The 20018-nt window shown below is 45.9% G+C and overlaps 2 protein-coding genes across 3 annotated transcripts; one reads left to right on the top strand and one right to left on the bottom strand.

The window, feature by feature from the left end:
* Positions 1-695: 695 nt before the first annotated feature.
* LOC122776499 (transmembrane protein 200C-like) lies at positions 696-3895 on the bottom strand. Its single transcript, XM_044037084.1, has 5 exons — positions 3765-3895; positions 3357-3508; positions 2919-3138; positions 2716-2849; positions 696-2076 (listed from the first exon to the last, which is right to left on the bottom strand). Exons 2-5 carry the CDS (start codon positions 3452-3454, stop codon positions 1047-1049), a joined length of 1482 nt encoding a protein of 493 aa, XP_043893019.1. The 5' UTR covers positions 3455-3508; positions 3765-3895; the 3' UTR covers positions 696-1046.
* Positions 3896-8726: 4831 nt separating this feature from the next.
* Positions 8727-19977, top strand: arhgap28 (Rho GTPase activating protein 28). 2 transcript variants are annotated; one of them, XM_044039181.1, is made up of 14 exons: positions 8727-8934; positions 9009-9223; positions 12354-12462; positions 13681-13880; positions 13985-14147; positions 14333-14424; positions 15073-15150; positions 15498-15651; positions 15753-15835; positions 15917-16132; positions 16210-16335; positions 19432-19549; positions 19644-19681; positions 19760-19977. In XM_044039181.1, exons 1-14 carry the CDS (start codon positions 8763-8765, stop codon positions 19829-19831), a joined length of 1836 nt encoding a protein of 611 aa, XP_043895116.1. In that variant the 5' UTR covers positions 8727-8762; the 3' UTR covers positions 19832-19977. The 2 variants fall into 2 exon arrangements, with proteins under 2 accessions (XP_043895116.1, XP_043895108.1); XM_044039173.1 differs by having other exon boundaries at positions 19432-19559.
* Positions 19978-20018: the final 41 nt, after the last annotated feature.

Below are 20018 nucleotides of genomic sequence, written 5' to 3'. Positions count from 1 at the left end.
TGCTCAACTGGATTAAAATGGAGGCTGTGCTCTTTTGGCACGTTTCCACCGGCTCTACTCGCCTCGCCTCGGCGCGACACGGCACGATTTCAGCTGCATCTCCACTACAAAAAAGTACCGACTTAACGTGGGTGGAGTCATCACTGCATGGCTGAGTGAAACTGCGGTGACTTGTTTTATGCGGTGACTTGGTTTTATAGGTGACACACACCCACACACACACACGCGAGTGACTAGTGACTTTACACCAAACTTCTGTAGTTGTTGGAGATTAACCTACGTTTTAAGAATTGTTAAGTAGTTTTAATTTATCTACAATTCAGCATTGTTCGGCTTGATTTCTGTCCACAAGTCTCCGGAGTACAGCCTCCTACTCCACAGACTACAGTGGCAGTGGTCTGTGGCTCGCGATAAGCGGCGCTGTCCCTAAATACACCCCTCCACTTTAAAAGACTCCTGTTAAATATAGAGGTTTCCCTGGTAGTTGTTGGAGATCAACCCACGTTGTTAGGATTGTTATGTAGTTTTAAGTGATCTACAGTTCGGCGCTGTTTGGCTTGATTTGTGTGTGGGAGGTCTCTTCCTGTGATGGGACTCAGCAGCTGGCAGTCTGACCAATCATCGCATAGTACCTGCTTTTAAGCACGCTTGGAACTTCGCCTGAGCAGGTACTAAAAATAGTACCTGGTACCAGGTACTAGGCTAGTGGAAACGCTACTTAAACCATGCCGTGGCGAGGCGAGGCGTGTAGAGCCAGCGGAAATGCGCCATTTGTTTACCTGTTGCCATGGTGAATCATAGTATCAGAGCTCCATCGATGATGGCTTTTTTCATTCCCAACACACACACTGAACTCAGAGTGAACATACTCATAGTTGATTGAGCTAATGCTGATCAGCTGTTCTGAAACCCAAAACTCAGAGTTGGTCAATCTAGAGTTAAGGTTTAACTCGGAGTTTGTTGAACCTGCTTTCTGAAACAGGCCCCAGGTCCAGAGAAATCTTTGTGATGCCATTAAAATATCACATGACTCCAGTGTTGTGATGTCATTCTGTGAGTTGGGTCCTGATTGGTCGACAGGCTCCCTCAGCTGACCTCTGACCAGACTGTGACATCATCACCAGCTTCCCTCTGTGTGATGTAATTTCCTCTGACCTCTGTGATGATGTAATTTCCTCTGACCTCTGTGATGATGTCATCTCGGTCGACTCAAATGAACGGTCCTCTCTGTTACTCAGTTTACTGTAACCCGTGCCAGTGGGTAGGCTCCGCCTCCTGCAGGGCGGGGTCAGTGTCAATGAGGAGGAGAGAGACAGGTGTGAGGGGCTGAGAGAGGAGCAGGACAGAAGGAGGCGGGCCCGAGAGCTTCCTGGCACCACCCGATGAAAGCTGAAGGAACTACAGGACACAGCTGATTGTGCATCCTGGAAGGAGGGGGAGGAGCACAGAAGAGGTGACAGACAGGTGTCCACTTGTCTGACACCTCCCCCCGCCCCTTCTCTTCCCCCCCTCAAGCCCTGCCCCATCCTGGCACGAGCTGAGCATGTCCTGCGGGGGGTGGGAGGAGGCGGGCGGCGGAGAGGTAAGGTGTAGAAGCTAGGCTCCACTCTCTGCGGTGAGGGAAGGCAGGGGGAGAGGGAAGGCAGGGTAAAGCTACAAGAGGAGGAGCCAGTGGGAGGAGCCTCATCTGGCTGGTAGATACTGAACACTGCATCTCCTGCTTGTGACCTAGATGAAGTCCCGCCTCCCCCCTCTTCTTCCCCTCCTTCTCTCCTGCTCAACAGGGAGGCGGAGTAAGAGCTTGGTTTACATTCCAGGCTCTTTGATTGGACATAGTTAACAAGACCATTGATGGGATTGGCCAATGGACGGTGGGCAGAACCTGTGGAGGAAGAGGGGCGTGGTCTGCGGTGGCTGTGAAGGTCGATGACAGTTGAGTAAATGTCCCGAAGGTTGATGACCTTCGTCTTCTGGTCCCGCTTCTCATGAAGGACGGCGTTAGCACAGATGAAGAGGAAGATACCGACACCCATGATGAGAGGACCCAAGACCTTCAGCCTATCAGAGTACAGATACCTGCAGGGACACAACAGAGGGACAATCAGAGGACAAAGACCAGCAGGGACACAACAGAGGAACCATCAGAGGACAAAGACCTGCAGGGACCATCAGTGGACAAAGACCTGCAGGGATCATCAGAGGACATAGATCTGCAGGGACCATCAGAGGACAAAGAGCTGCAGGGACAACAGAGGACAAAGACCTGCAGGGACAAGTATAGAGTTGACTTCCATCACCTTCATGACCACAGATACACAAAGAGTCAAATCCAGAACCAGAACAAGGTCATGTATACAGTAAGTATTGAAGACCACCTGACTGGGTTCAGTGAAAGGTTCCCAGATTCATCCAGTTACATGATTCTTAATATGCAGACACACAACAACAAGGTTTCATAGAATGATGGATGAAAAATGAAGAGTTTGTTAATATAATAAATAATTGTGTGTCACTGCAAAGCAAGTTTAGAACCTAGAGGGAGAATTAAGCTCAGCAGTGGTGGCTTGTATGAGGTCCCAGGCGGACCACCTCCCTGGGGTGAACTCCCACCCGCCCTTGATTTGGTTTCATCCACTTCATGAAGCAGACCACAGAGTTGATGACCCTCAGAACCCCCACCAGAACCTGCTGATGGACCTTGTAGATAGGACCTACCTGTACAGGAACTCCTCTAGAAATCCTCGCCACTGTCTGGTCGTCCCATTGAAGGTACCTTCTCCTTCATCCTTGTGTAGCTCCGCCCCCTTCTCAACTTCCTCTCTGTGTAGCCCCGCCCCTTTGTCTCCTTCCTGTAGAGGCACTACAATGTAACACATGTGTAACGTGGCAGGACTGCACTTCCTCGTGCTCGTGCTCACCTGAACATCAGTGAGAGCTGGTGTTGGGGTGATGGATGATGTGGATGCCATTGCAGCACCCTCCTGTGGTGATGCTCTGAACAACAGTCCACTTCGAGGCCAGTAGCCAAGGGCTGCCATGACTACGCCCACCAGCAAGACCAGGACCCCGAGCACTGCCACAAGACCCGGGAGAGAGCAGAGCTTCACCTTTGCCTTCACCACGACCACTTCGTTCCTCCTGAGGAAGACAGGAAGTGACATCATAACACACACACACACAGTACTGTTGTGTGTGTTATGATGTCACTTCCTGTGTTACCTTCTCTTCCTCTTGTGTGTGTGTGCGCACGTGTGTTACCTTCTCTTCCTCTTGTATGTGTGTTTTGTGTGTGTGTGTGTGTGTTACCTTCTCTTCCTCTTGTATGTGTGTTTTGTGTGTGTGTGTGTGTGTGTTACCTTCTTTTCCTCTTTCTCTTTTGTGTGTGTGTTTTGTGTGTCTTCACTGAGTCCTGTCGTCGAGCGTTGATCCTCAGGAGTCCTCCGGTTGCGATCATCACGACCCTCCAATCAGACAGCTCAAGCGGGATTAGCCCCGCCCACCACTTCACCTAAAAAGACCAATCAATGATCAATAATCAGCTGGTTCATGGTCACATGTGAGTGTCTGTGGTTCTGTTACCACAATACACACACAAAACACACACGCACATGCACACACACACACAAAACACACACCCACATGAACACACACACGCATGCATGCACACCCACACCCACACACACACAAAACACATACGCACATGCACACGCATGCACACATGCATGCACACACAAACACATGCACAATATTTTGTTAGTTCTCACAGTGACATCCTCATCATCATCGTCCTCTTCGTCTTCTTCGCTGATCTAGCGTTGAAATGTTTCCTCGTCTCAACTCGTCCTGTGTGCGTGTGTGTGTGTGTGGAGGAGGAGACTTTTTATTCACTGCAGTGACAGAGAGACAGACAGACAGAAACAGACAGAGAGAGAGAGACAGACAGACAGACAGAGTGAGAGAGACGAAGATGAAGACACAAAAATCTGTCTGTCTCTCTGATCCCGGACCATCAGTAGCGTAGTGTTCTGTGTGGGTGTGGGTGTGTGGGGGGGGGGTGTTGCTAGGCAACAGAGAGGCTCTGCAGCCTCTGAATAAGTTGGTGTCCTGTCGTCATGGAAACGCTGCAGACTCCATCAGCCTGTTGTCTCCTCTCTTACTTTCCTGCTGTGAATTATGGGCAAATGAAAGGTAAACTACAACTCCCAGGATGCATTTCACCAACACACACACATACGCACAGATTACTGCCCTCTTGTGGACTGAATATTATTTGATTTAAAAACAGCCTGCAGCGCCACCATGTGGTCACCATGGAAACACATGAAGTCAATACATTATTTCAAATTAGCCATTGAACAAAAATATAAACACTTTTGTTTTCTATGAGCTAAACCCAAAGATAAAAACATTTTCACCATTTCTCTCAAATATTGTTCACATATCTGTGTTAATCTGTGTTAATCTGTGTAAATATGTGTTCATCTGTGTTCACCTGTGTAAATCTTTATTAATCGGTGTTAATGTGTATAAATCTATGTTAATCTGTGTAAATCTGTGTTAATCTGTGTTAATCTGTGTTAATCTGTGTACATCTATGTTAAACTGTGTAAATTTGTGTAAATCTGTGTTAATCTGTGTACATCTTTGTTAAAATGTGTAAATTTGTGTTAATATGTGTACATCTATGTTAATCTGTGTAAATGTGTGTAAATCTATGTTAATCTGTGTTAATCTATGTTAATCTGTGTAAATATATATTAATCTGTGTAAATCTATGTTAATCTGTGTAAATTTATGTCAATTTGTGTAAATCTGTGTAAATCTATGTTAATTGGTGTAAATCTGTGTAAATCAATGGCATGAACAAACACAGTTGCATGTATTGATTTGAATGCACTGAGATACGGTGGCGAGATCCTGAGGAACATTTTTGTTCATCCACAACCATCAGCTCATGTTACACACACACACAACAAACGCACACACACACAGCATAATCGTGTAATATTACTGCTGTATAATCAGCCACACCTGTGAGGTGGATTATCTCTGCTCACTGACACAGATTAACACAGATTAACACAGATTTGTATAATATTTGAGACAAATGGTGAAATTGTTTTTATCTTTGAGTTCAGCTCATGAAAAACGAAAGACTTTATCTTTGTGCTCAGTGTAGTTAGCACAAAGTTAAGTGATGCTACTCTCAGCACAGCTCTCGTCATTGGTCCCTGAGGCTCCTCCCCTTCCCCTGTGCTCCTCCCTCTCCCTCCACTGTGTGTCAGTCAGAGATCAGCAGCAGGACTGAGGGTGAGTTTGATTCTTCATGTTCTCATAGATTCATTTATTCATTGATATTATACATTTATAAATGTATACATTACATTTATCATATATAATACATAGTATTGCGATACATGAGTGAGAGACTAGTTGAGATCAGTTTAAAGTTAGTTTGATCCTGTATTATTATTATTATTATTATTATCATGATAATAATAACAATAATAATAATAATAACAACAATAATAATAATATTCATTATGATGCTGATTCTGTGCTGCTCACAATCTCAGCCTGTGTTTCAAACATGAGCAGCAGAAATAACCAGGTCAGATTTCTGTCTGAGGACCTGAGTGAAAACACTTAGACGTGACGAGAGCATCCATTTCCTCCTAATGCACACACAGCAGCTAGCATTAGCCTGGGACCTCCACTCTGTGTTCCCCTGGGAACAAAAACCCATTAGACTGAGCCCACCCCCCCTCCCCCGGTCTCTCTCTCTTTCTCTCCCTCCCTCCGTAGGGGGCGCTACAGCAGATCATCTGACTTCATCTTGTCCTCTCAGTCTCCCTGTCTCTGCTCTGAGGTTCACTCAGTGTCGATAGCACAACATTTTAACTGTTGCTAAACCTCTGATCGTCACATGATCGTGTCTTTGTCTATGTCACGTGATTGCGTCTTTATCTGCGTCACATGATCACGTCTTCATCTACGTCACATTATTGGGTCTTTTTCTGCGTCACATGATCGCGTCTTTGTCTACGTCACGTGATCGCGACTTTATCTGCTTCACATGATCGCGTCTTTATCTCGTCACATGATCGTGTCTATCTGCGTCACATGATCGCATCTTTATCTATGTCACATGACTGCGTCTTTATCTACGTGACATGATCGCGTCTTTATCTATGTCACATTACAGCGTCTTTATCTAAGTCACATGACCGTGTCTTTAATTGCCTCACATGATCGCGTCTTTATCTATGTCACATGACTGCGTCTTTATCTACGTGACATGATCGCGTCTTTATCTACGTCACATGATCACGTCTTTATCTATGTCACATTACAGCTTCTTTATATACATCACATGACCGTGTCTTTAATTGCCTCACATGATCGCGTCTTTATCTATGTTACATGATCACATGACGCGTCTTCATCTATCACATGATGCGTCTTTATTTACGTCACATTACAGCGTCTTTATCTATGTTACATGATCACATGACCGCGTCTTCATCTACGTCACATGATCGTGTCTTTATTTACGTCACATTACAGCGTCTTTATCTACGTCACATTACAGCGTCTTTATCTACGTCACATGATCGCGTCTTTATCTGCCTCACATGATTACGTGTGTTTATAAACACTCATTCTCTCACACCCAGAGCCGGATTAAATAAATGGACTATACTAGGCAGACTGTATTTTTTGGGCCCCCCTCCATCGATGTTATTTATGAATTAAAATCTGAAACTTACTAAAGTTACTAATAAAAGTTAATTCACATTTTACATAGCGTAGTCATTGGTTACGAGTTGGTTCTTTGTATGCCAAAATAAGTCATGTGTCGTATATTAAACAGTCTATTAGACTATTTTTTGATACATTACTACAAGGCTCTATTAAACGCTATTAAATTATCCTTATCTTATCCATTGCGAGTGTCATTGTTAAGGCAGTAGTACCAGTAAATCACCAATAGGTGTCAGCATTGCTATGTAAACAGAGCAAATAAGATAAATGTTAAAGATAGATAAATGAAAATCTTAATTAAATGTGTTAATTAAATTGAATAGTTTAATAAGTCATCAAATATTCAAAGACCAATCAAATTTGCAGTAAGAGAAACTGTGCTGTCGTGGTAAAGAGGTTTATTTTCATGGACAAGCATCACCTCTCTTCCATTTTCTGGTATTCAACACTCAGCAGCTCAGCTCCTGGTCTGGACTGTTCAGCAGTTTTCTCCACTGGTCTGGATGTTACTCTGGTGTACTGTGCAGTGTTGTTTAGTCTTTTGGACTAAAAGGCTTATTAGTTTTAGTCACGTTTCAGTCATTTCTATAGTGCAGTGTCACACATAAGTTTGACATGAAATTTCCTCCGCCGGTGGTGCGCCGCGACCGACTCTGGATCGGCTTGGAAGGGCTCGGGACGAAGGTGGTTTACAGCGAACCCCCGCCCGGACCTCGCTGCGGACATATGCACTCGCTGCGGTTCTCCCGCCCACCTGCGCGGCTGTCGATCGGAGCAGACTGTCCTCAGAACGCCCTGACAGTGTCGCGTCATCAGGACGCGGAGCGTAAATCGTCTTGAAACGCGGACCAAGTCATTTTTAGGTTTTGATTGTCCCTCTGTCTGGGCCCCCTGCCAATCGGGCCCTAGGCACGTGCCTAGTTTGCCTTTGCGTTAATCCGGCTCTGCTCACACCAAAGCTCACAGAGAAAATTTGTGATTTTCAGAAGTTGTTGATCCACTGCTGCCTCCATCACTAAGTTTTTTTTTTACTACATCGCATGACCGAGTGTTTATCTACGTCACATGATCGTGTCTTTATCTGCGTCACATGATCGCGTCTTTATCTATGTCACATGACTGCGTCTTTATCTACGTCACATGATCACGTGTGATTATAAACACTCACTCTCTCACACCAAAGCTCACAGAAGTTGTTGATCCACTGCTGCCTCCATCACTAAGTTCAAATGTCTGATTTTGTCACTTCAGTGTTTGAAATCCAATGATCAGATTGACCTCAGTGACACAAAGTGACCACACAAGGCAGCAGAGGACCAGCAGCTAAAATCACTGAATCTCTCTGAGCTTTGGTCTCAAATATAAAGCAACTCCACTTTAAATGAATAGATACTGGTTGACTAAACTTCCTTCTGATTGGCTGACAGGCTCAGTGACCTCTGTCTGACCTTCTGATTGACCGATAGGCTCAGTGACCTCTGTTTCACCTTCTGATTGACTTACAGGCTCAGTGACCTCTGTCTGACCTTCTGATTGGCTGACAGGCTTAGTGACCTCTGTCTGACCTTCTGGTTGAATGACAGGCTCAGTGACCTCTGTTTCACCTTCTGATTGACTGACAGGCTCAGTGACCTCTGTCTGACCTTCTGATTGACTGACAGGCTCAGTGACCTCTGTCTGACCTTCTGATAGACTGACAGGCTCAGTGACCTCTGTCTGACCTTCTGATTGACTGACAGGCTCAGTGACCTCTGTCTGACCTTCTGGTTGACCGATAGGCTCAGTGACCTCTGTTTCCCTTCTGATTGGCTGACAGGCTCAGTGACCTCTGTCTGACCTTCTGATAGACTGACAGGCTCAGTGACCTCTGTCTGACCTTCTGATTGACTGACAGGCTCAGTGACCTATGTCTGACTTCCTTCTGATTGACTGACAGGCTCAGTGACCTCTCTCTGACCTTCTGACTGGTTGACCAGTTTCATCTCCTTCTTTACAGGATGTTGTCGTCTCCATCCACCACCTCTGTCGCCGCCTCCCAGTCCTCCGTTCCTGCTCCTTCCCGCCATCTTGCATTGGAAACCTACTGGAGGGAGGTAGATAGCATTAAGGAGGAGAGGGAGGGAGAGGAGGAGGAGGAGGAGGAGGAAGATGAGAGGAAGAGTGTGGATGGTGAGTGAAAGCTGCAGCAGAGTGACACCTCCTGTCTGTGAGACTCACATCTCCATGTCTCTGTTCACCTGCAGAGGTGGAGATGGAGGAGGCGTGGCTGACAGGGGCGGGGCTATCGTCCCTAGTGACGGGTTCCTCAGAGGAGGAGGAGCTGCCAGCAGAGGCACTGATGTCCACACTGACTCACCAGCAGGTGGCGACAGTGAGGAGGAGGCTGGACAACTACAACGAGACGCTGAGGAAGAAGAACAGGCAGCCAATCAGAGACGTCCGAGACATCTTCACAGAGGTGAGACACAGAGAGAGAGAGGGAGAGAGAGAGAGAGATACATGAGAGAGAGAGAGACAGAGAGAGACACATGTGAGAGAGACACATGAGAGAGAGAGCGACATGAGAGAGAGACACATGAGAGAGAAACATGAGAGACAGACAGAGAGAGAGACATGAGAGAGAGACATAAGAGAGAGACATGAGAGAGATTTGATTTTTAAAACACAACTTTATTTACCGTTATAAGACAGCCTCACTTTTTGTGTTTTTTCAATTAAAAATTGCACATACAAACACATACACACATACAAACATATACACATATACAAACACATACACACATACAAACACATACACACATACAAACATATACACATATATACAAACACATACTCATATAAACAAACATATACACATATATACACATATATACAAACACATACACACATACAAACATATACACATATATGCAAATACATACTCATATATACAAACATACACATATATACAAACACATACACATATATACAAACATATACACATATATACAAATACATATAATCAAACATATATACACATACAGTATATACAAACACATATAGTAGTATAGTATAGTATAGTCCTTTATTGTCATTGTAACCTGTACAACGAAATTAAAAAAGTGCCAGACAGTTAGTGCATAAATAAAAAATATTAAATAAAATTAAAAAGTAAAATAAATGAATAATCAACAGACAACACATCCTTCCCGTACTACAGGAAAACACACATACCACCATTCATTTTGTTTGATTGTTTTTTATGGCGGTTATTGCTGTTGGATAGAAACTGTTGTTAGGTCTGTTTGTACTTGATTTGATTGTCCTGTATCGCCTGCCTGATGGTAACAGTTCAAACAAGGAGTGACCCGGATGGAAAGTGTCTTTTACAATGGTCTGTGCTCTTTTAGCACAGTGAGCACTGTGAAGGTCATCCAGTGAGGGGAGGGGGCACCAGCCTGCTGGGAACACAATAGGTCTGGTCAGGGTGGACGATGGACACCATCACCATCAATCTGAGGGCCAGAGCTTTGGAAAGGATTTTATAATCCGTGCACAGCAGCGACACTGGCCTCCAATTCTTAATCAGCTGCAGGTCTATAAGGGTGATGACTTCCCTCCTGCAGCTCAGAGGGAGCTGTCCTCTCTGAAGACTGACACAACCTAAAGCAGGTCACCACCTATGATGGGCCAGAAAGACTGTCAATCCCTGGTGCTTTGCCACTCTGCAAAGACAGCATTGTTTTGTGCAGCTCCTGCAGCGTTAAAACTGCCCCCAGCTCCAAATTTGCTTTAGAGTTACCTGAGGGAGACCTGCAAGGAAGCTGCTGTGCACATCTGGATTATCTGACCATTCACTCGAAAGAGGTTTCTATAGAAACCGACAGCAAAGTTTCTGAATGATCTTCCTCTGTCCATTTTTCTGCTCCATCCCAAAGAAGAATTGGGATGGGGCATCCATCTGAGCCACATTTAGAAACCTGGACCTGACCAGAGCCCCCTGTGCTGACACACCCAGCAGGTTGGCTTTTGGCTGCCCTACTCTGTTAAGGACTGCAGTTCTTCTGCCTCAAACTCCAGATTTTTTAAAGATCGGGTTAAGTCTCTCGTGACATTGTGAGTGAACTGTTGGCAAAGTTGCTGGATCTGGGCTTTGCTAATATCCCACCACTGCTGAGTGCTGGGAAAGGCAGGCCTGCTCTCAGAAATACTTCAAAGCAGTTCTAAAAGCCTGGTTGTTTAAATGAGCAGTGTTAAAATGCCAATAGGCACTCTTTAAACCAATGTTTTTAATAAAAACAGAGCAGCCACAGACTGAATATGACATCTTTTAAAATTATTTAAATGATGTGTAAAACAATAAAAGTTGTCCAGCCAAGCTAATGGTAAAAAGTTCTCTCTTGAATGAGTTCAGGTGTATTGCCTGTGATTACTGTGTTTGTATGAGCTGTGTGATCCTGCTGGATGAAGCAGGGTGGGCTTCTGAATGATTCCTGTCTAAAAAAGGAGTCTGTGCAGTTAAAATCACCTCCTAAAAACATTAAATCATTATCACTGCAGTCTTTGACAGTGTCTTCTAAAATGTTTAAAAATGCCATCCTCTCCAATGCGTTGGTTGGGGCATAGACATTTAAAAACACGAGCTGAGTATTTTCAAAAGTTGCTTTGACTTTCAATAACACACCAGGACATCTTCTGCCATCCCAGACTTCCTGGTGAGATACCTGGCTTCGCCTCGCCTCTCCCAGGACAGGATCGGATCAGTTGACCCTCCTCTCCGCAGCCAAAACATTTCATGGTTTCTGACGTTGCAAATACCATGTTCGAATAATTATCGACTTTGAAAAGGAAAAGACAGGTTCAGATCACGTGTCGGGTCTTTCAGGATCACATAGACCTGTCTACGGTGATCGACATGCTTTAGTTTGGCTGATTTACAGCCCAGTGACACTATCTGTATCTGTGACACTATCTGACCATCGCGGGACAGTTCTCTGACCCGACCTTCATTTTTGATGAACGGAGGAGCGTTAAAGATGACGACTTTAACTGCAGGGCTAACGAGAGGGAGAACAGGAGTGAACCTAACCTTAGTCTTAGTATCTAAAAACAAAACGATCACTCCGTTCATCCTAGAGGCCGATTTCACAGACGCATATCCCACCACCTCACCCACAGCCAGGCCAGCTTCCTCCACACTGCACGGCACTGAGGGCACCAGCTTAAAGGCATGAAGGTGAGGTAAACACTCAAAATCCACCACTGAGGCTGAGTTAGAAGAAACACACACACACACACACACAAACTCTCTCTCATACACACACACAACCACACTTTTTCAACAACACAAGACAAACAAAAACCACATTCAACTAAAAAGTGAACTCAAGGAATTTTTTACAAAAAACCTCAAACATGCTCTCAGCTCCACACACACTTCACCATCTCACAGAGAGAGAGAGAGAAAGAGACACATGAGAGAGTGAGACACGCTGAGGAAGAAGAACAGGCAGCCAGAGACGTCCGAGACATCTTCACTCAGGTGAGACACACAGAAACTGAGAGAGAGAGAGAGACAGAGTGAGTCGTAACTCAGCATTTTCTCTCAGTCAGAGGATGACTCAGCAGACAGAGGCTCCTCCCCTTCCTCTCACCGCTCCGAGTCACCAAGACGATATCACACGTCCACAAAGACAATTCACCGCAACACTCACAGAGGTACCTGTCTGTCTGCTCACCTGTCTGTCTGTCTGTTTATTATTTACTTTTAAAAATTAAAAAAAACATCCTCTACAGGTGTCAAGTATTAAGCATGATCTACCCTTACACTTGAACAATAACACAGCTCTGTTAATACTGGAGTGGAACCGTAATTAATGTTACTGGTAAACCCAGTGTTTGTTCTACTATTTCATTTAAAGAAATATCTGCTGTAAAAAACGTCTATTACTGCAGGTTTATTCAAGACATGCTTGAGCGTTACATACACATGTTGCATGAGTTAAACTCTTGACAGCTCGCTAATATATAAGACCAGCTTTAAGTCGCATCACTTCCCAATTCACATGATCACAGAATTTGACAGACAGAAAATACAACAGAGCTGGTGGTGCCTGAAACTTTTGCACAGTACCGTATACATATATAATGACATATGTAAAAATATATATGTCTATATATATGGTCTATATATATATCTATATTATATATGTTTACATATATATAATGAGATCATATTTATGTTTACATATATATAATGAGATCATATATATGTTTACATATATATGATCTCATTATATAAATGATGTCATATGTATAGGGTGTCTCTAAAATATTAGCGAAATATTGTTGTTTTTGATTGATTTGATTCAGATGTGATGTGTGTGTGGAGGTTGGATTCGATACGTGGTGATATGCTACAGCTCGCCCCTCCCTCCTGTCTGTTTATTGTTGTTGTTGTTTACAGCTCGCCCCTCCCTCCTGTCTGTTTATTGTTGTTGTTGTACAGCTCGCCCCTCCCTCCTATCCATTTGTTGTTGTTGTTTACAGCTCGCCCCTCCCTCCTGTCTGTTTATTGTTGTTGTTTACAGCCCCTCCCTCCTGTCCGTTTTATTGTTGTTGTTGTTGTTTACAGCTCACCCCTCCCTCCTGTCTTTATATTGTTGTTGTTGTTGATTACAGCTCACCCCTCCCTCCTGTCCGTTTATTGTTGTTGTTGCTTACAGCTGCCCCTTCCTCCTGTGTGTTTATTGTTGTTGTTGTTTACAGCTCACCCCTCCCTCCTGTGTGTTTATTGTTGTTGTTTTCCCTCCCTCCTGTCTGTTTATTGTTGTTGTTGTTTACTGCTCGCCCCTGCCTCTTATTTGTTTATTGTTGTTGTTGTTTGCCGCTCACCCCTCCATCCTATTTGTTTATTGTTGTTGTTGTTGTTTACAGCTCGCCCCTCCCTCCCATCTTTACGATGTGACGGTCAACACTCTGAACACACACTAAGCCTACCCCCTCCTGTCACTCTGTCAGCTGATTGGCTCCTGCGAGACTCTCCATACTCAGAGGGTGTGGCTGAGCACAAAAAGGACGGGGCTTGTTGGGACTGTCTGCATTTCCAAGGTGATGACAATAGTGATGTCGTCACGGTAAGTTTGATGCTCTGTCGCCCTCTGCTGGTCAGGTTTCTCTGAGCAGTCACACTTTCAGTGTGTGTGTGTTTGTGTGTGTGTGCGTGTGTGGGTGTGTGCAGTTTGTACCTGTCTCACCCTCCCAGGGTCTCACCTGCACTGATGACCTGTCGTCATGTGACCTCACTCAGCTTGGCTTCTTTGCTCACATTGAGCTCTCCACCTTCCTGCTTGCCCTTGGCGTTCAAACCAAACAGACACGCCCACCTCGCCACAGGAGGAGGGGTGAGAGACACACACACGTCCCTCCATCCATTCATCAACACCGCAGTGACACACACTGACCACAGGAGGCAGCAGTGACACACACTGACCACACAAGGCCGCAGTGACACACACTGACTACACAAGGCAGCAGCTCTGTCCCTTTAATGAGACAGTGTGCGTGTGTGTGTGTGTGTGTGTCTCAGACGCTGGAGTGTTTGGACGTCCTCTGAAGTTACTTTTACACAACGACAGGAAAACATTTCCTGGACTCAAAGTCCCAGTCGTCTTTCAGAGGGTGAGTCTGTCCCTCACCTGTCCCTCGCCTGTCCCTCGTCTGTCCCTTGCCTGTCCTTCGTCTGTCCCTCGCCATCCCTCGTCTGTCCCTCACCTTTCCCTTGTCTGTCCCTCGCCATCCCTTGCATGTCCCTCGTCTGTTTCTCGCCTGTCCCTCGTCTGTTTCTTGCCTGTCCCGTCCATCCCTCTCCTGTCCCTCGTCTGTCCCTCGCCTTCCATTGTCTGTCCCTCGCCATCCCTCGCCTGTCCCTCGCCTGTCCCTGTGTAGATGGCTCTGGCTCTTCCTACAGTTAGAAACTGTCATCACAAACAAACACCATGGTAACATGTTTGTTTGTTCCTGGTGAACTTTGAACAGACCAGACCAGGTCAGACCAGGTCAAGTCAGGTCAGACCAGCTCAGACCAGCTTAGACCAGCTCAGGTCAGACCAGACTAGGTGAGACCAGCTCAGGTCAGACCAGAGCAGGTGAGACCAGGTGAGACCAGGTGAGGTGAGGTCAGGTGAGGTCAGGTCAGGTCAGGTCAGGTCAGGTCAGACCAAGACCAGGTGAGACCAGGCTAAAATACAACGCTGTATCGCTGTAACATGACTCAGCATAAATTCAGTCTCCATGTGTTTCTCTGTTTCTTCTATTATGTGTGTGTAGTTGTTGTCTATCTTAGAACACACTGGTCTACAGACTGAGGGGATTCTGAGGGTTTCAGGATCAGCAGCAAGATTAAAGGTAACACGCTGACCTGTCTGTCTGTCTCACCTGTTTGTCTGTCTGTCTCTCTGTCTCACCTGCCTGTCTGTCTCACCTGTCTGTCCGTCTCACCTGTTTGTCTGTCTGTCTCTCTGTCTCACCTGTTTGTCTGTCTGTCTCACCTGCCTTTCTGTTTGTCTTACTGTCTCACATGTTTGTCTGTCTCTGTTTCACTGTCTCACCTGCCTGTCTGTCTGTCTCTTTCTCACTGTCTCACCTGTGTGTGTCTCTCTCTGTCTCAACTGTCTGTCTGTCTGTCTGTCCGCCTGTCTGTCTCTGTCTCACCTGCCTGTCTGTCTGTCTCTGTCCCACCTGTCTGTTTGCAGTACCTGCGCAGAGAGATAGACAGGTGTGGAGAAGTGATGGACTGGTCAACAGTGAAACAGGTGGAAGCTGCAGGACTGCTGAAGCTTTTCATCAGAGAATTGGACACACCTTTACTGACACACACACACCTGAGCTACTACAGAGCAGTGCTGAGTGAGACACACACACACACACACAGCTAATAGGAGCCTGATAGTCTGCCTGTCTGTTTGTCTGTCTGTCTGACTGCCTGTCTGTCTGGTCTGTCTCCTCAGAAGTGTCCTCTGTCCTTCATCAGGTTCAGACTCTTCATCTTCTCACTTTGTTACTTCCTGAAGAAAACAGAGACACACTGCAAGTAAACAGTGCGCACACACACACACACCAGCACCTGTTTCCACAATAACATAATAACTTCGATCCGTTTCCATGGTTACAGGCCCTGCTGGTCTTCCTGCGTAAGGTGGTCTCTTATCAGGACCAGAACCGCATGTCTCTGTGGAACGTCTCCATGGTGATGGCACCAAACCTGTTCACCTGTCGTCACAGCAACAGCAAGCACTCTGTCGCTAAGCAACAGGAGGAGCTGGAGGAGGCGCTGGGCGGGGCTCACTTGGTTCAGCTGATGATAACTCACCAGGACCTGCTGTGGACCGTGAGTCTCAGGACACGGGTCTCTGTGATGGCGCTGTCTCGCCTGCCTGTGACATCATTTCCTGTCCTCTGCGCTAGGTCCCCAAGTTCCTGCTGTCTCAGGTGAGACAGGTGAACCAGGTGTCCAATCAGAAACCCTTTGGACTGATGAGAGCCAAGAGGCGACTTCTGAGGAAGAAGACTGACAAGAACCACACAGACCAGGTGAGACCAGAACAGGTCAGACCAGGTCAGACCAGGTGAGAACCAATGAATCGGGAAGACAGTTTCTTACAGGGGTGACACAGACGGAGCTCCCAGGTGGACAACCACACCCTCTGGCAGAGTTGTGGGCATCCTTGATCCACGATGCAAGAGTGTCAGATACCAAGCATCGGAGAGACACCTCGGATGGGCCACGGTCCGACAAGATGTCCAACGGCAGCCAATGGAGCTTAAACAACTCCCTGAGGATCACCTCTGCAGTCTGCTTAGTGGACAGGATCTTGGCCAGGGGAATGAAGTGCACCATCTTAGAGAATCGATTGACCACAGTCAGAATGCAGGTCTTACCCTCCGATGGCGGCAACCCGGTGACGAAATCCAGGGAGATGTGGGACCAGAAGCACTGACCCACAAGCTGAGTGGTGCATGATTTTCCCGGATGGCAAGACCACTTCGAAGCATGCCCCCAACCAAGCACCTGAGAACGGAGACACACTGGGACAAAGAGACGGTTAGGGGGACAGGACGCCGGAGGCGTGTCAGAGCAATGGGAGTGCTTAACCCGCTCCTCGACATCCCAGATGACAGAGCTCAACACCAGGTAAGGGGGAAGAATGGGGACAGGAGACTCGATGGAGTCAGGAGCAGCAAACACTCTGGACAGGGCATCAGCCTTGACATTACATGAACCCGGGACGATAAGAAACAACAAAGTGAAAACGGGTAAAGAAAAGTGACCATCTGGACTGCCTGGGTTTGAGGCGATTTGCCACTCGGAGGTACTTGTGGTGATCCATCCAGACCAGAAACCGTTGCTCCGCTCCCTCCAGCCAGTGTGTCCATTCCTCAAGCGCAGATTTAATGGCCGGCAGCTCTCTGTCCCCCACACTGTAATTCCTCTCCTTCTGGTCCGAACACGCCTTCTGAGACAGGATGGCCCTCACCCCGGAGTCCAAGGCGTCCACTTCCACCACGAACTGACAGTGAGTGTCGGGGTGATGGAGAATGGGTACAGAGGTGAACTGGTGTTTAAGCTCCCTGAAGGCACGGTCAGCATCTCGGTTCCACTGGAAGGACTGCAACACAGAGGTGAGGGAATGTAAGGGGGCAGAGATGGAACGGAAATTTGCGAACCCCAGGAAATGCTGAATGGCTTTCCTGGAGTCCAGAACCAGCCATTCACGCACTACCTGGACCTTCTTGGGACCGCCCGGACCTTCTCAGGATCCATCCAGATCTCTCCGGGTGAAATGATGAATCCCAAGAACTCACATTTCTCTGCCTTTACACACAGGTGGTGCTGCAACAATCTCTCCAGCACTTGGCGGACAGGAGAAAATGAGAATGGCATCACCAGATAGTCATGATGCCTCAACGGAGTGTTAAACACTGTCTTCCACTCTTCCCCTGCCCTGATACGAACTAAATGATAGGCGGTACGTAGATCGAGCTTGGTGAAGATGGTGGCTCCTTTGAGGAGTCCAAATGCTGATGACATTAATGGAAGGTCGTTTAGCTCGTGTTGCTTAAAGATGAAAGAGGCCTCGTGCTGAGCGAGGAATATCTATAGGTGTCTCTGTTGGCTGTTCCTTCTACAAGGATCACGGAATTCCTCCATTTGTCTCCAATGAGGTGCTGGAGAAAGAGCTGACGTGGTTCGGTAAGTTTGCCAGTGGGTTCAGATCGGTGGGTTTGGGTTGTAAAGACCTTAAACTCCGACATGTTCTGTCTTTTAGAAGACAGGTGCTGATGTTTTTAGACTCATTGACAATCACTTGATGTTTCTTTCTGTGTCAAACATGAGAATGGTTATTATATGGTGTTGGAAATGCTGCACAGACCCTGTAGACAGGACTGGTCAAGAGCTGCACCCTCAGTCAGCTGCAGATATAAAACAGCTTCTAGCAGAGGCCGACTTAGTAAATGTATGGACAATACACCTGGGTAAGAGTTGCAGGAGGTGTGGTCAGTGCAGCCAGGTTGGATAGGATTTACCTGTCATCTGATTTTATTAATAGAGCTGCCACGTGCTACACCCTCCCAGTAGGTTTTACTGATCACCATGTCGTCTGTATGGAGTTTGGTTTACATCACCAGCTGTACCTCAGCTGTGTGAAAGTGCTGAACTGGTTCTTTGGCAGGCCTCAGAGAATCCAAATGGACTGAGGTTCTTGATGCGGACACTTCCTCTAAAGGCTGCTGGCGGCTCCTGTATAAGCCTCCTGATGGCTGACCTCCAGTGGAGGATCATACACAGAGCTATAGCTACAAACAGATTGCACAGGTGGGTAGAGGCTCTGGAAGAGATGTTTTCTGCTTCCATTTTTATTTTTGGGTTGAGGTACACTGTTAAAAAAAGACGGACAATGGTTCTTATCAATTTCTTGTTGGTCTTCTAAGCTTGCAATCTGGAAGAGCCGCAAGAACCAGGTGTCAGGTGTGGCTGGACAGAGCCGGTGCTCTGTCAGAAGGCTCTGCTCTCAGCCAGGCTCACGATAGAGGACTGATCTGTAATCTGGGAGCTTTTGAGGAAGTGTGGGACATTGGACTGAATGGAGTGGCCCTGTGTTCAGTAGTGGAGGATGGGTCAATGCAGCTTAATTTTTAGTTTTCTGTGTGCGAGTGGGTGAGGGAAATTGTTTTCCTAATTAAGTTAAAATCTTCTTCTTCTTGTTTAAATGTCTTCTTTACGTCCTGGAGACAAACAAACACGTGTCTCTCATCACACTGATTACACCGCAGTGTCATAGCACTGGACCTACGTCACTTCCGCCAGGTGGCACAATGACTTTATTAATGATAATGATAATAATAGTAATAACAACAATAATAATAATAATAATAATAAATGAGTGTGTGATCTCATCACTGTAACAACTTTAATCACAATAAAAAATAAACTGTTTATTTTGTCTCATATTATTTCATAATTACATTTAATTTAAATATATTCATTTTTATTTAGTAGAGATTTATTAATGATTATATGAAAAATATAATTATATTATTATAAGCACAAAAATGAGTGAGTGTCATCAAGATGAAAGAAGAGATTTAAGTACAGACCATTTACTCTGTGTGTGTGTGTGTGTGTAGATCACAGAGCTGTGTGAAGGTGTCATCAGGGTTCACGCCCCCTTACACACCAAGGTTTCCATGGCGATACAACTTGATGACCGAACAAGAGCGAAAGACATCACTGCACGCTTTGAGTGTGAGAACAGGTGATGCAGACACACGCAGACACATACACACACACACATTTATTTGAAAGATTAAAGATGTTTTTTTCTCTCTCTCCACATCAGTCCTGTTCAGTGTCTGTATGAAGTTGGAGGGAACATATGTGAGTCTATGACATCACACACACACACACACACACTGCTGACATCACACACACAGTGTAAACCTGTCTGTCTTTCAGGTGAGCGTCGTCTTCATCCAGAATGCATCTTATTGGACGTCCACAGAGTCAATCCTCACTGTGACTGGCTGATCAAACCCTGACAGACAGCTTCCTGTCTCAACACCTACATCTCAACCTGGATCCTGTCTCACATCGTGCCTTACCTCCTGTCTCACCATATGACTGTGATGTCATGTCCTGTCAGATGATGCAAACAACACAAAGAGTTTTCTTTCTACTTCCTGTTTGTTTATTGATGTAAAAAACGAGTTCATAT

Source organism: Solea senegalensis, linkage group LG1 (assembly GCF_019176455.1).
Source record: "Solea senegalensis isolate Sse05_10M linkage group LG1, IFAPA_SoseM_1, whole genome shotgun sequence".
Lineage (NCBI taxonomy): Eukaryota > Metazoa > Chordata > Actinopteri > Pleuronectiformes > Soleidae > Solea > Solea senegalensis.
The sequence above is the reverse complement of the archived record's forward strand: the minus strand, read 5'-3'. Positions and strand labels throughout refer to the sequence as shown.